Raw genomic sequence first — 13,583 nt, 5'->3', positions numbered from 1 at the left:
ATATCATTAGACTATTATCAAAGAAAAGTATTTTAATACTGATTTTTCTCAAGAAATAATTTTTCTCCTGTTTCCAATCTGGAAAACCTAATCTACTAATCTCAAATTGGTTTTGTGCCATATATGATCAACAGAATGGTGACTCTAGTTATTAAAAACTGCCTAAGCTTCTATGAGCACAAGTTAAAAAGGAGAGAAGGAAACTAGATGAAATTAGAAGACTGCTTACTTGTCAGGATTTTCTTTGGGTGCTGGAAATGACTGGGGATTCACATGCGCCAGCGTAATAAATTCATTCTTCTCCAAACTGCCAACCAGGATTCGGATTTTTGATTCCACCAAGCCCACCCTGAACAAATGTCACTTAGTATTAATGAAAGTTCTGGTTAATTTAAAAAAATAAAATAAAATGCACAAAGTCAAATACGTTTACACCAAGCAGTAAAATGAAGATGATACTTAAATACACGTGAGGGCAGTTCAACCATCTGAACTTGCATAGATAAAACCAGTCTTAGACTCTAAACAAAAATGCTGAAGCAAAACTGAGGAAGGATAATCAAGCCACATTTCAAAATAAGAAGGTTACAAAAGACATTCCTGCAAATATTTAAAAGAAAAAAAATCAGTAAGCTAAAACAAAGAACTTTAAATATAGTTAATAATATATGGATGTCCGTAAGGGAAACAAAAAACGAAGTTGTGGATGAATCCCCAAATGCCTACACTTTGCGACAAGTAGGAAAGTTCCATTTTTGGATAAAACCAGACTGAATGGGAGGACAAGCTTTCTCCCATCTGTTGTGTTCTGAAGCTATCTGATTTTTGCTTATTTTCTCTGTAAAGTCTAATCTTATACTCACCATTCTAGGCGTTGTTTTTCTGTTGGTGCACTTGCTAGAAGTACAATATAATGCCTTTGGAGATAAAGACAACATGCTATTTATTTTATTTAACTGCTTTGTGCTGGATATTAACACCATAATGTAAGTTTTGTGACAGTTCTAGATCAGTATCAGTTTAGCAAGGGGGACTGCAATCTTAAGATATACATAAAATCCTAAAAGCTCAATTCCTCGTTTCTAACTATTGGTGGGTTTAGTTGTTCTGAAAAAGAGTGATTTTATAAATTATCCCAAAGCAGCTTAGTTCAAGAACAATAAACAAACATTAACTGATAGTCTGGTTCAAAGACTCCAGTGGAATACTTTATATCTATAAGCTGCTCACTAAAATATAATCTATTAAAACGAAGTTTTTTTAACAGAAATAATGTACCAAGCCTCTAGCCACAAAAACAAGATCACTAATTATACATATTACATCAGTAAGCTCAAAAACAGTTCAAACACACCATGCTTTTTAACTCAAATTAATAGGTAGCAAAAATTAAACTGAATACTAAAGACAGGCCTCGTGATTTTTTTCAAATAACACCATAAATTTCTATTAAAAGGCAGACATGACTAACATGAGAGCAAAGAAGAAATCTGATTTTTATGCAGAATCCAATTCCATTAAATTGGAGAAAAGGCAAGTTTTCATTTTATAAAATGCCATCATAACCAAATACTAAAAATTTAAGTCTTTTTAAAACAAACTATTTAGAACTAAAGTATAATTCATGTAATTTTATGATATTAAAAAAGTCCAGTCCAACGTACTCTTCCACAGAACCCATTTTAGAGGTGCAAGAAGCCAAACTTCTTACTAGAAACTACCTCACAAAAAAAGCAAACTGACATTACCTAGTATGGGCACTAGTCTGAAATACCAGAGTAGGATGGAAATTTTTTAATTAGTTAATTCTTTTTTTTAAAAAAGGCTGAAACCCTTATCTTTCACATATTATAAATAAGGTTTCGGACCAAAACCAAATGTATGACCTAGGCCAGAAAAAGACTAATAACCCCAGTTCAAATTAGCCATTAAAAAAAAGAAAGAGAGAAAGAAAGAGAGAGATGTTTAGGTTCGGGACAGTGGGAATTTGGCAAGTTAAAGCATTTTTTAACCATTCTTCCTTAAAATACTCCATTTGATTACTTATTATTTACTCTCATTAAGTAACTGAAAAACAGTTATGATTCTTCCTAACTATGTAAGCCAAGTGAGACTTGTTTATGTACGTCATCTGTCTCTTAGTGGCAGGGAAAAAGTGAAGCTCAAATGATCTAACTTCAAGTATTTATCAACAAGGTAACAGAGGTAGTATGTATAAATACGAAAACACGTAGACATATATGTGAATATGCAGCTCAAGTCCATATAGACCAATACTTCCCTTACCACCAGTTTAAATTTGTTCAGTATTATTTGGATCAAACCAAATATACAGAACAAACACAGGCGGCTCAAATAAATAGAAGTTAATAAAAGTCACATAAAAGCACTAAAAGCTCATGCATTTTACGAACACAGAAACCCACTTTCAGAGCCCTTAAATTCTCTTAAATGCACTAAAATCCTCAGGAGCTCAGTCAGCAACCTGAGCAGACTGGGCGGGTGGGGGGTGGGGAGGAAGATGGAGAAGAGCTCTCTGACAGAAGCGCGACAACTTACAATGAGAGACAACAAACTATAAAAAGCAGGCATGTGCACAAAAAGCAAAGTTGTCTGCATTCACCTAGGACAGGGACAAAAGTCTCTCAGTCTCTAAACTACTCTTACCACACTATTTAAATGGATGTTCTTAATCACCACCTGAGTCTTCAACAAATGATGCACAATATTCTCTATTTACAAAGGCAAAACATACAATCCATTTGAACAAAATTTTGGTGGAATTCAAAGTTTAAAATTTTGAAGTTTAAAAAGTTCACCTTTGGTACTTATTGTAATGAGGGAGGCCTGGGGATTGTGGTTATGCCCTTTATTCAGCCACATCTAAACAATTTTAAGCAAAAAAGGATATATAAAATACAATGAAGTTTAATAGAAACAACCTGCCATTAGGAATCCATTTATAAAACAAATACTCATCCGGCTAAGAAACTGAAACCAAAATACCAACCAAATTTGTTAAGTTTTAAAAACCAGAACTGGTATTCAATTCCTAAGGTCCCTATCAGAAAACAGAGAGACCAAGAAGTTATTTCTAAATTTAGACTACGTTTTTTTAATTGCTGTCCCAAAAAACGTGATCTCCAATTTCCAACTGCCACCATCATTTATTTGCTCAAGATACTCAAATTCCTTCAGGAGACACTCTCAAGTCTTAAGGCAAGTCATTAACTTTCCCTCAAATTTAAAGATCTCCAGTTTCCAGTAAAAAATTTTACTATAAAAATACATCTCCAATGAATTAAAACCTATTTAAAAATTCTTAAGAACAATTTAGCAGCTTTTATTACCTAATAACCTAACAAATACCTTATTTACCCAAAAAACAATATGTAAGCAGGTTTCCTGGCCATTTCATCACATTAATATTTTACCTGGGTAGATTATAGCTCAAATATGTGTACTGAAAAATCTAATCATCTTAGAGAAAAATCCTTTTAAGTAACTCGGGACCCAAGAATTAAAGTTCAGTATTTTAAGTTTTTAAAACATTTTAAGGCTAAATTCGTCTATTCACACACACTCCTTGAAATCATGCTGGCCTCTTGCTATTACCTTTCCTTCCTCTTTTTCCTAGTGAAATGGAATACCTGAAGTAAGTATTCACATTTCCTATGTGAATGATGATTTTACTTCTACGTGTCAACCTGAATTATCTTAAAGGAAAAACATGAAAAATGTCTTCTTATAGTTATTTAAAATTGCACAAAGCAATGCTACCCCTTCTTCTCAAGGAACACTGAGATCTTCTGGAAGATGACTTGTCTGCTTTTTTAAGAAAATGAAATTTTCCCATGCTTCCTTCCCTTCTGAGAATGATAGGTAGGTATATTACAATTTAAAATCTAATATTTAACAAATGGCACTACTTTCAGGATATACTTCAAACAAGGCTTAACCAACTTAGACTCAAGAGAAAAGGAAGGATTTCAATTCAGATGTACAGCCGATCTGGGGGGTATTACATTTGATATGTTAAAAGAAAAATTCAGGGGCGCCTGGGTGGCTCAGTGGGTTAAGCCGCTGCCTTCGGCTCAGGTCATGATCTCAGGGTCCTGGGATCGAGTCCCGCATTGGGCTCTCTGCTCAGCAGGGAGCCTGCTTCCCTCTCTCTCTCTCTGCCTGCCTCTCCATCTACTTGTGATTTCTCTCTGTAAAATAAATAAATAAAATCTTTAAAAAAAAAAAATTCAAATCAATGACTACCTCTACATTCTAATGATAGTAAGCACTAGATATTTATAGAGATGACATTTTTGGAGAAGTTAAAATATAAACAGGATTTGATATAGATAAAACTAGCCCCTTACTGTCACGTTTTCAAATCTGCTTTCTCGGGACTCACAGCTAAAACTTAAATTTTATGATATAATTTCCTCTATTTGTTGCTACCTCCTCAAACCTAATCATACTTGTGAAGTTGTTTTTGATCACCTAAAATGATTTGTTTCAAGAGAACTCACTAAAGACAATAATCTATGATCCTTCATTCAGTCCACTGAAGACTTTTTAAGTACTATTTGGCGTACAGGACAACTTAAAACTTCTAAAAGACTAAAGATTAAACAAGGTTCAAAAAAAAAAAAACCTTCGAAGTTATGGTAATGCAAGTGTATTCAAACAGACGACACTATCAAGGTTTCAATTTCAACAATTAATCTTTCAAGTGAAGGAAGCCACTTGAGTACTTTCAAAAACTTCTTTCTACCCACCTTAGTCCTATGAGGAAGTGAGACAGGAAAAAGAATGACTCTAGCTTAGTCTTTGATTCTCAGGTATTAAAAGATGCTGGTATTTTTCTAAAAAACCAGTTTCTTCCTTATTCTCCATACAAGCAATTACATACTTTGATGTTGTAGTCTTAAATATCAGAATATGTGTTTATTAGTTTAAATGTTCAAAGGTACTTCCTCAACATCAGTTAAAATAAAAAAACAACAAAAAAAGTTATCCGCCAAATGGAAAAGCACAACTTATGGGGAATAAGTAATAAACAAGAGCATTCAATGTTATGCTATTTAAATATTTACTGACAACGCAGTGCTCCCAGAACACAACAATTAAGCTGGCTCCATATTGCTTTTTCATGCAAAAGATACAGAAACAAAACACAGAGACATCATGAAGGTCATCATTCTTGTTTTTAATTGGGGAAAGAGCATAAAGCAATCTTGCTTAGATTATTACAAAACACAATCCAACACAAGATCAAATGGTCAGGAAAGTTTCAAGCATTAAAGAAAAAAATTTTAAGTGGGACTTTGGCAAGTTTTCAGCTCAGGGCAAATAAAAGTGCAAGTCCATTGTTTTTTTAAAAAGTAAGATTTATTATAGCTTACAATTTTCATCAAAACCAACACAATCAGGCTTTTATCCTGTACTAAGGTATTAAATCATTATATTAAAACCATTCGTAAAAAATATTACACCCACTTAGATTCCAAGAAAATTATTTGTAGAAATAACTGATGGGCTTTATTAACATTAGGGGAAAATGGTAGGCCAATCATGTGCTATAATTAATGGAAACACTTCACTGACTCTATGTCCGCATTTTATTAGCTCTGCTTATGGTTATATAGAATCTCAATGGTAAGTTTCCAGAACTTGCAAAATACTTCGTTTCCTAAGAGAGAACAGTAACTACAGATTTTAACTGCTCACTCCTCTGCCAAGGCATATGGATTGAGTGTTCTGGTGATGACTTAAAGACGCCTACAGAACTAGCGTTGCTACAAATGTAGGAGTTCGGTTACACCAGGCAGCAAACTATAGGGGCTACACTTCTCCTCAACAAAGGAAAAATAAAGGGTTTACTAAAAACAGTACACCCTCTGTGACAGGAAGGAAAATTCTACAGAAGATGTTTAAAGGAAAATTTTAAAACTACGTTAGTCTAGCAAGAAGAGATGTCACATACGCTACCATTAAACCATTACTTAAGAGAGCAACATGTCTGACATGCCTTAAAATACATACTTGTACTTTTGAAAGAAGTTTGGAGCTTCAAAAAGTTTGGACCACTCTGCCTTACTCAGCAAAATTTCATCTGTGATAGCAAGACCTAAATTAAAAACATATTAGAATGTTGGCATGCTTCAGTCTAACAATCTAGAATTTTAAAGATCTTAAACATACCACATGCATTCACTATAATCCTAAAATCGTACTTTAACAAACAGCAATTTCAGTCTATGACCTTAGAGGACAGAGATTCTCACATAAACACTTTTCAAGAAGGTGGAGGAGTTTTTGAGAGCCAAATTTTTGGTAAATTACCATTACTCTAAATGCCATGCTCATAGGATGGCTCTCTTCAAAAAGTGAAGCACTGCAGTTAACCAAGAAAGAAAAATTTCCCATAAGCTCTGATTCTGGCCTCTCTAAAAACAAGCTTCCTGATGTTTCTAACATTCTCCCATGAAGAGAAAAGAATTTTACACTCCTAAGTTTGAAGTTGGTAGTGGTACAGCTACTTCTCTTTCCATGACTATTATCAATCAAATCAAATAATCCTATTCCAGCTACTTCCCTCAAAGACCATTTTTGGCAATGAAACTGGAACAGTACTGCTGGGATTCAGAAAGTTTACAGGTTCTTCCAAATAACAGGCATTTTGGCCCCAATCCTACTCAAAGTATATAGCTTGCTAAAAGCATCTCTTTTGTCACCAGTGGAGACAAGCTGGTATCATTTTAAAACTTTACAAGGCAACCGCACAGCACTAAAAGTAGCCCATAAAGGGCCACCTAAGGGGAGAGCTTTAAACTGGTTAACTTTCTAGTCTATAATCAAAAATAATTGGCCTCAAAGGATAAAAACTGAGTTTTTCAAGTCAATTCTCAAATACATACTGTAATCAATAAACACCAAAACCCACTTCAGTGACTGCTTTCTTCATTTTAAACTGCATAGCCAACTACTGGGTCTACAATGGTATGTAGATCCTTCGTGTACAAAGGAGAGCATAAGGATAAACACTTACCTTGTTTAAACTCCTCAACCATGACCATCCGTGTTGAAACGGACACATTGTACGTGGAGTTCTGTTGTGGGTATGCTGGTGTAATTATAGGCATAAGATGGTACCTATCACTGGGGTTTACCTACATACAACAACAGCCAATCAGTTTCTTCAAGTACATATGCAACAGACACTTGGACTTTTTACCCCTTGTTAAACTGAACCAATGATTACATTTTACGTCATTCATAGCTGGAGTTGAGAAAGAAAAACCATGGAAGGCGACATTGTTTTTATAGGAATTCTTCACAGAATCCGAGATTTGGTCTCAACTAAAGGTTTGCTTCGATCATTTGGGCATGACTATTTTGGCAATCTTACTACAAACAGTGTGCCTGCCAAGCAAAAAAGGTTCTAGTTGAGCATCTACTGATGTTTAGTTTTTCTTTTTTCAACAACAGAAATGGGGATGCACACACAATTACACTTTTTAAAAAGGTCATACTAAATAGTGTTCTGTGCAAAACAAATTTTAAACAAAATGGAAACATAATTTTTAATACATCATTAACTTATAAGAAGTATAAGCTTCTTAAAACATTCTGAGGCTGTATTATCTGTGTTATCATTTTAAGAAAAAAATGAAATTACTTAGTAACTTATCTTAACCTGTATACTAATGATAACTGACATATTTCCACAAAGGAAACTATCAATTCACATCCTTCCAAAATTAAATGACTGAGGTTTGGAAAACTTGAAAACGGATAGCTTGATGTAATTAACAGACTTAAAACGGTCATAATTTTCAATACTGTAATAAAATAGGAAATTACTGGAGAAAAATAGAATTTTATAGACCTAAAAGTCTTACTGAAACCTCTATTTCTTTTATCAATTAATAAAGTGCATGTTGTTAACATCTAAACTGCATAAGCGGTTCCCCAAAAGCAGAACAGAAGCTCTTCTTTTATCCCAACCAGGTTTTTGTAATCTGAAATATCCAAACCAATTTTTACAATTACATCATAGTAATTAGAGTGATACTGCTCAGAAGTTATCTGCCACATGTAAACGTTAAACAGTTTTCCTACCACAACCCAATTTTAACAGAATATTTAGATCAAATAAAAAAATACAGGGATTTTGAGTATCCTTTTATTTTTTTTAAGCACAAATGCCCACACAAACTTTGACTTACAAGGTAGTTCTATATAGAGTAAATTAAAAATGTTAGTGAACTTGATATTATAAACTATGTACAATTAAAAGGAGTTTACAGGGTACATAATTATGCTTCTCACATCAGAGGACAATTATAGTTGAGGTTATCTAAAAGAAAGTGTAATACGGACATGTCCACTCATACATAAAAGGACGGGAGGTCTCCCTGAAGATTATGCAGATGATTTTTACTCGTTATTGCACAGTGCGAATTTGTAGGGGAAAAAATAATACACTAACCCTTGGGTCCCATACAGGCAAATTAAGATTGCATTCTTCAGGCTGTTTCAATAGCACTGGATTTGGCCATTCCCTGTTTAAAAAGATTGTAGCACTTGATAAGACTATTGGATATTACCATCTAAACGTATTTTGTTAAACATACAGCATTTGTGAAGGTGATCCTTCTTCATTCATTCTGCCCTCTTGATATTTATCATCTTTTACTCCTAATCTGTTGATGTTAAGACGACTTCAAATACTTTTCCTCTAACTATGATATCAACTTAAACCATCTGGTAGCTTTCTCAGGCTGGTAAGTCATACATCTTCTCTGACTCTCAAAGAACTGAAAAAGCACTATTTAAATTAGAAAATACTATCCCAAGACATCTGATGTGTTCACCTCAACCTTCAACAGGATAAACCCCTCCTGAAAGACAAAAGTCCTAGCCTCATACTGGCTACATACAAAGTCAAGTGAGGGTGAAAAAGTTAACTCATTTCGGCAAAGGAATATGAATTAATTACAGAGACGGATTAGGGAAATTTTATCTCACAACCTAAAGGCTCTAACATGAATGTGTGTGATGAAACTTTGTGATACAAATAACTTTGTTTTCAAGACGCATTCTACGAGTTAGCTACCTCAGTTCTTTAGCGAAGAGATTAAAAATTCAAAAATATTTGCCATCCTTCGTAGCAAGCTTAGCTTCTTAGAAATATTATTTACTATGTATGTGTAGCATTACAGAAATTATGACACTCTTTAGTCCATCTCATCAAAACTGATATATAATTAAGCACTATCAGATCTGTATATAACAGAATGTGTACTGAAAAGTCGGGCAAAGTTCTATATTATAAATCTCTAATAACTTAAATTTGTATAAAATAACTAAAAAAGAACTATTTTTGCAGAGGGAGGAGGTACAAGGTTTGGCAAGTACTGAGTGAGAAGACAGATCTCAAAGATCAATTTGATTAAAAACCAAGAAACCTAATCTTTTAGGCCAAAGCAACTAATATGAATGGCAATCATTTTTTTAGCTTACTTTTCTTAAAAGAAATAATGATTGACAAATGTGAACATGCTGAAATGAAGACGCTTTAAAAAACAAACTCTCCTGCTTTAACAGCTAATCTCAAAGGGATGACGAAATTGCTATTTTTTACACATTTATAGTTATTCTTAAAAGCTTTTTATATACATTTATAATATTTTACCAGAGATAAATGGGCAGCTGAAAGCAAAAAAAAAAAAAATTTCCAAGAAAAGAGCTACAGATTCAGAAGAGTCCGAAGAGTAAAAGAAGTGGTATATGTAGTTTCATCCATACTTCCTAAAACTGATATAAATTAATTGGCTTTTAGCAGGCATGACGGCTAAAATTCTGGGTTTATTTAGAGGAAACGGAAGCACAAAAAAAGCACCTGCCTTACTATCCTGGGAAAGCTAGGGGAAAGGAAAGGAATTTAGGTTTGCCATTTTATATACAACATGATCTCCCCAAGGCTACCTAAATGGCTACATCATGAACTAAAATTTGAATCTGAAACCAGCTGCAGAAATGTCATAGAAATAAGACTAAACTTCAGTGTCTACAATCAATTTTATTTTAATATAATCTAAACACATACCATTTAGAAAATACCAAGAAAAATTTATGTACAAGAGTTGATGCTATTGCATTTGGATAAAGCTGGCAAGTTCTTGCTACTAGCATAGCCCAGGAAACACCACCGAGGAAACCTAATATATTGGAATAGATGTTGTGGCCTGTTGATAAGGGAAAAGCAAAAAGAAAAGTCAGTGTTGAACAACAGTTGAAACGTTTTTAATAAGCTAGCCAACAAATTCTGAACTCACGTTTGGCCCACAGTTTGATAGCTCTCAGAGTTAACCTGAAGTTGTCAATGTTTGGTACTAGATGTAAAATTTCATCGGTTACCCTGCAACCTGATTAACAGGGAGTGAAAAAACAGAACGTTAAATCATCAAAAGTTTAATGATGATGTTTCTTTTCAATTTTCTAAGACCGATGTCAAACTTAAATAAAAACTATTTCACTGAATCAGTAACGTTAACTGAATAAAAAGGCAAATAAAAAATCTAAAACTTTAATCTCCTATCACAAATACTACTATAAACCAAACAATCTGCCTAATCTCAAACTTTGACTGTATAATTAAAACTTCTTCCCATCCAGATATACCGACAAGGGTTTAATCCATTTAAGTTTGCAGGAATTGTTCTTTGAGAACAGGGTAATAGAAATGTAAATACAATAGTGTTCAAAAGTAACCTCTTGAAACACAACAGCTGAAAAGGTTATCAAGAGTGTACGATCACAATTAATTAGGGTTACGCAGTGAAACCTAAACCACTAGTAATAGAGTACAAATGTCTGTCTTTAAATGCCCCAGGAAGAAAAGAAGTAACAGTGCAAGATACTAGTAAAATAAATTACCACATAGCCCCTCTGCAGTCTTAACTATTAAGGAAAGCATATTTTATCCGACTCACTATGGGTAAACAGCAGGGCTATAAAAAGTTCCATTTTAAATCTGAGGTAAAACCTATTTTGCATTTGACAAAAACTGTTACTATGCAAACAGAAGTAGGTTTTAACATACCATTAAGACTTCTTATGCATCTTATATCTAAATTCTTAAGCAGACTGTCATCTCGTAAGTCCAAGTCTTCTGGAATAGTCTGCAGTGCTAATCTTGCAAACAAAATATCAATCTAAAACAAAAACAAAACTTAATATTCCATACCCATTGGACTATTTTTAAGGCATTTCTTTAACAAAGAAAACACTTTAAATCTAGGATCTTCTCATCAACTATGAATATGACAGTGCCTCCAAAAGTCCAAAGTCCACTGATTTTTATCAAAGTTATTTTAATCAGATGTTAAAACACTGCATTATGAAAGAGAACCTGAATAAATACTTCTCATTTTTTTAAAAGATTTTATTTATTTATTTGACAGAGAGATTACAAGTATGCAGAGAGAGAGAGAGAGAAGCAGGCTCCCTGCTGAGCAGACAGCCCCATGCGGGACTTGATCCCAGGACCCTGAGATCATGACCTGAGCTGAAGGCAGCGGCTTAACCCACTGAGCCACCCAGGCGCCCAATACTTCTCATTTTAATCATGCTTACTAATGCATCTACTGGATATACTACATTTGTTAATGCATCTACTACCAGACTATTTAAAATTAACTGTTTAGTTCTCTATATACATAAATTGTGAACGGATAATATATTAAAAGGTGCCCAACTGTAAGGCCAACATCCTTTTATTTAGCCCAAATATACCTGCCAATAAAAAGGGGGTTCCTTGTATTTAAGAACTCACATATCTACCATTACAGTAGATTTTCCCAACTTACTTTTGATTAAATAGAAACAAGACAAAAATAAACACTAGCTAATTTTGAAGGCTTATAGATGCAACCGACAAACTCCTCCCCAACTCCTCGCTGGGTATGGAACCCAATGCAGGGCCCAGAACTCCTGACCCTGAGGTCAAGACCAGAGCTGAGAAGAGTCAGACACTTAACCAACAGAGCCACACAGGCATCCTTCCCTTTTTTCCAAGGAAAGGTGAGGGTATGAACAAACTTAGTATGGATTCGGTCATTACTCCTGAGGGTATGATTTCATGGTTCCAAAACTCCGGATGCTGCCAGAAATAAGCCTTTTTAGAAAATCACTTTCGAAGGCAGTATTTTAAAAGAGCTTATTGTGAAAAATCATTTAAAACATGCACCTACAGAACAGAAAAACAGCTATATGCTTTTATAAATAATTAACTTGTGGTATAGCATAAATGTTCAAATGAAAGAGATTCCAAAGTTCAGGTGCTCCCCGAACTTAGACAGAAATAAAGATGATGTGCTACAAAAACATGTAACTCAAAAAGCAAGGCAACAGATATTGACATTTTCAGTTAGGATAAAGTGATTTTTAAAATGTTCTAATGTAAAAACATTCCCTAAAACAGTGTCATTTTTATATACAATGTATGGACAGAAAAGTACCACATTAAGTATTTTAAGTAACCATCTGACTTTCATCTCCATCCTGAAAAGTTCACACAATTGCGTCGGGTCTTTCACAAAAAAAACAATCCCCCCCCTTTGGTAATGTTCTTTTGAGGAAAACAGGAAACTGCCTTACCTTACACACTGTTTTATATTTATTTAAACAGTGACAGCAAAATCTACCTGAACAAACCTCCATTAAATTTAACATTTTACATCTACTTAAGGTTAATCATTCAACTTAAGAAGACGAAGCTGGCCATCTTTACGCAGCAAGTAATTACAAATCGCCTTTTTTGCAGAACGACGAAGGATTCTTCTTCCAGTTCCCCAAATTTTACAATCTTCACTACCAGTGACTTTCCAGAACTATTATGTATGACAGAAATAATGTACTGTCTTACAGCTTGTTCCAAATGCCTTCTCTACAAATGTGGAGAACAGCAGACAGAAATGAGTATCATCTAAAGAATCTGAACTCTGTAAATCCTCCCCCACCAGAAAATATCTCAGCATACACACTATAAGTCAGTTTTCTCTCAACTTCTTAAATATTTAATTTAAATGAAGTCAAGGCAAAGTTCCATTTGCAAAAATATATTACTACCTTAATAAGACTAAAAGTACTTAAATTTGCAAATGGAAAACCTGCTGAGTGAACAGTTTTGTAAAAGCATTTCATAGTAAATGTTTAGTTATTTCTGCCTGTATTTTAGCTCTTCATTTCATGAGATTCTTTGAGAAAAGATTAAGGGGCACCTCGGTGGCTCAGTTGGTTGAGCATCAGATTCTTGATCTCAGGATCTTGGGATCGAGCCCCACACTAGGCTCTGTGCTCAGCAAGGAGTCTGTCTGAGATTCCCTCCTGCCCCCCTTCCCCTCCAGCATGTCTCTCTCATTCTCTCTCTAATAAATCTCTTTAAAAAACAAAAACACTAAAACTGGGGTGTCTGGGTGGCTCAGTCAGTTAAGCACCGACTCTTGATTTCGGCCCACGTCATGAACTCAGAATCATGAGAGTGAACCCAGCGTGGAGCCACCCTAGGAGTCTTGCTCTCC

General features: G+C 34.4%; 1 protein-coding gene across 6 annotated transcripts in view; it reads right to left on the bottom strand.

Moving 5' to 3' along the window:
• The window catches only part of PAPOLA (poly(A) polymerase alpha), a 58,499-nt gene that overhangs the window by 22,635 nt on the left and 22,281 nt on the right, over window positions 1-13,583 (bottom strand). For all 6 annotated transcript variants that reach the window (XM_032345209.1, XM_032345211.1, XM_032345213.1 and 3 more), the window contains exons 7-14: window positions 11,105-11,216; window positions 10,338-10,427; window positions 10,109-10,247; window positions 8,489-8,561; window positions 7,046-7,166; window positions 6,040-6,124; window positions 864-917; window positions 230-349 (exon numbers count right to left, since the gene is read on the bottom strand). In XM_032345209.1, coding sequence (XP_032201100.1) covers window positions 230-349; window positions 864-917; window positions 6,040-6,124; window positions 7,046-7,166; window positions 8,489-8,561; window positions 10,109-10,247; window positions 10,338-10,427; window positions 11,105-11,216 — 794 coding nt within the window. The remainder of the gene's footprint in view (window positions 1-229; window positions 350-863; window positions 918-6,039; window positions 6,125-7,045; window positions 7,167-8,488; window positions 8,562-10,108; window positions 10,248-10,337; window positions 10,428-11,104; window positions 11,217-13,583) is intronic.

Source organism: Mustela erminea, chromosome 5 (assembly GCF_009829155.1).
Source record: "Mustela erminea isolate mMusErm1 chromosome 5, mMusErm1.Pri, whole genome shotgun sequence".
Taxonomy (NCBI): Eukaryota; Metazoa; Chordata; class Mammalia; order Carnivora; family Mustelidae; genus Mustela; species Mustela erminea.
Note: the sequence above shows the minus strand (reverse complement) of the source record. Positions and strands in the feature narration are given on the sequence as shown.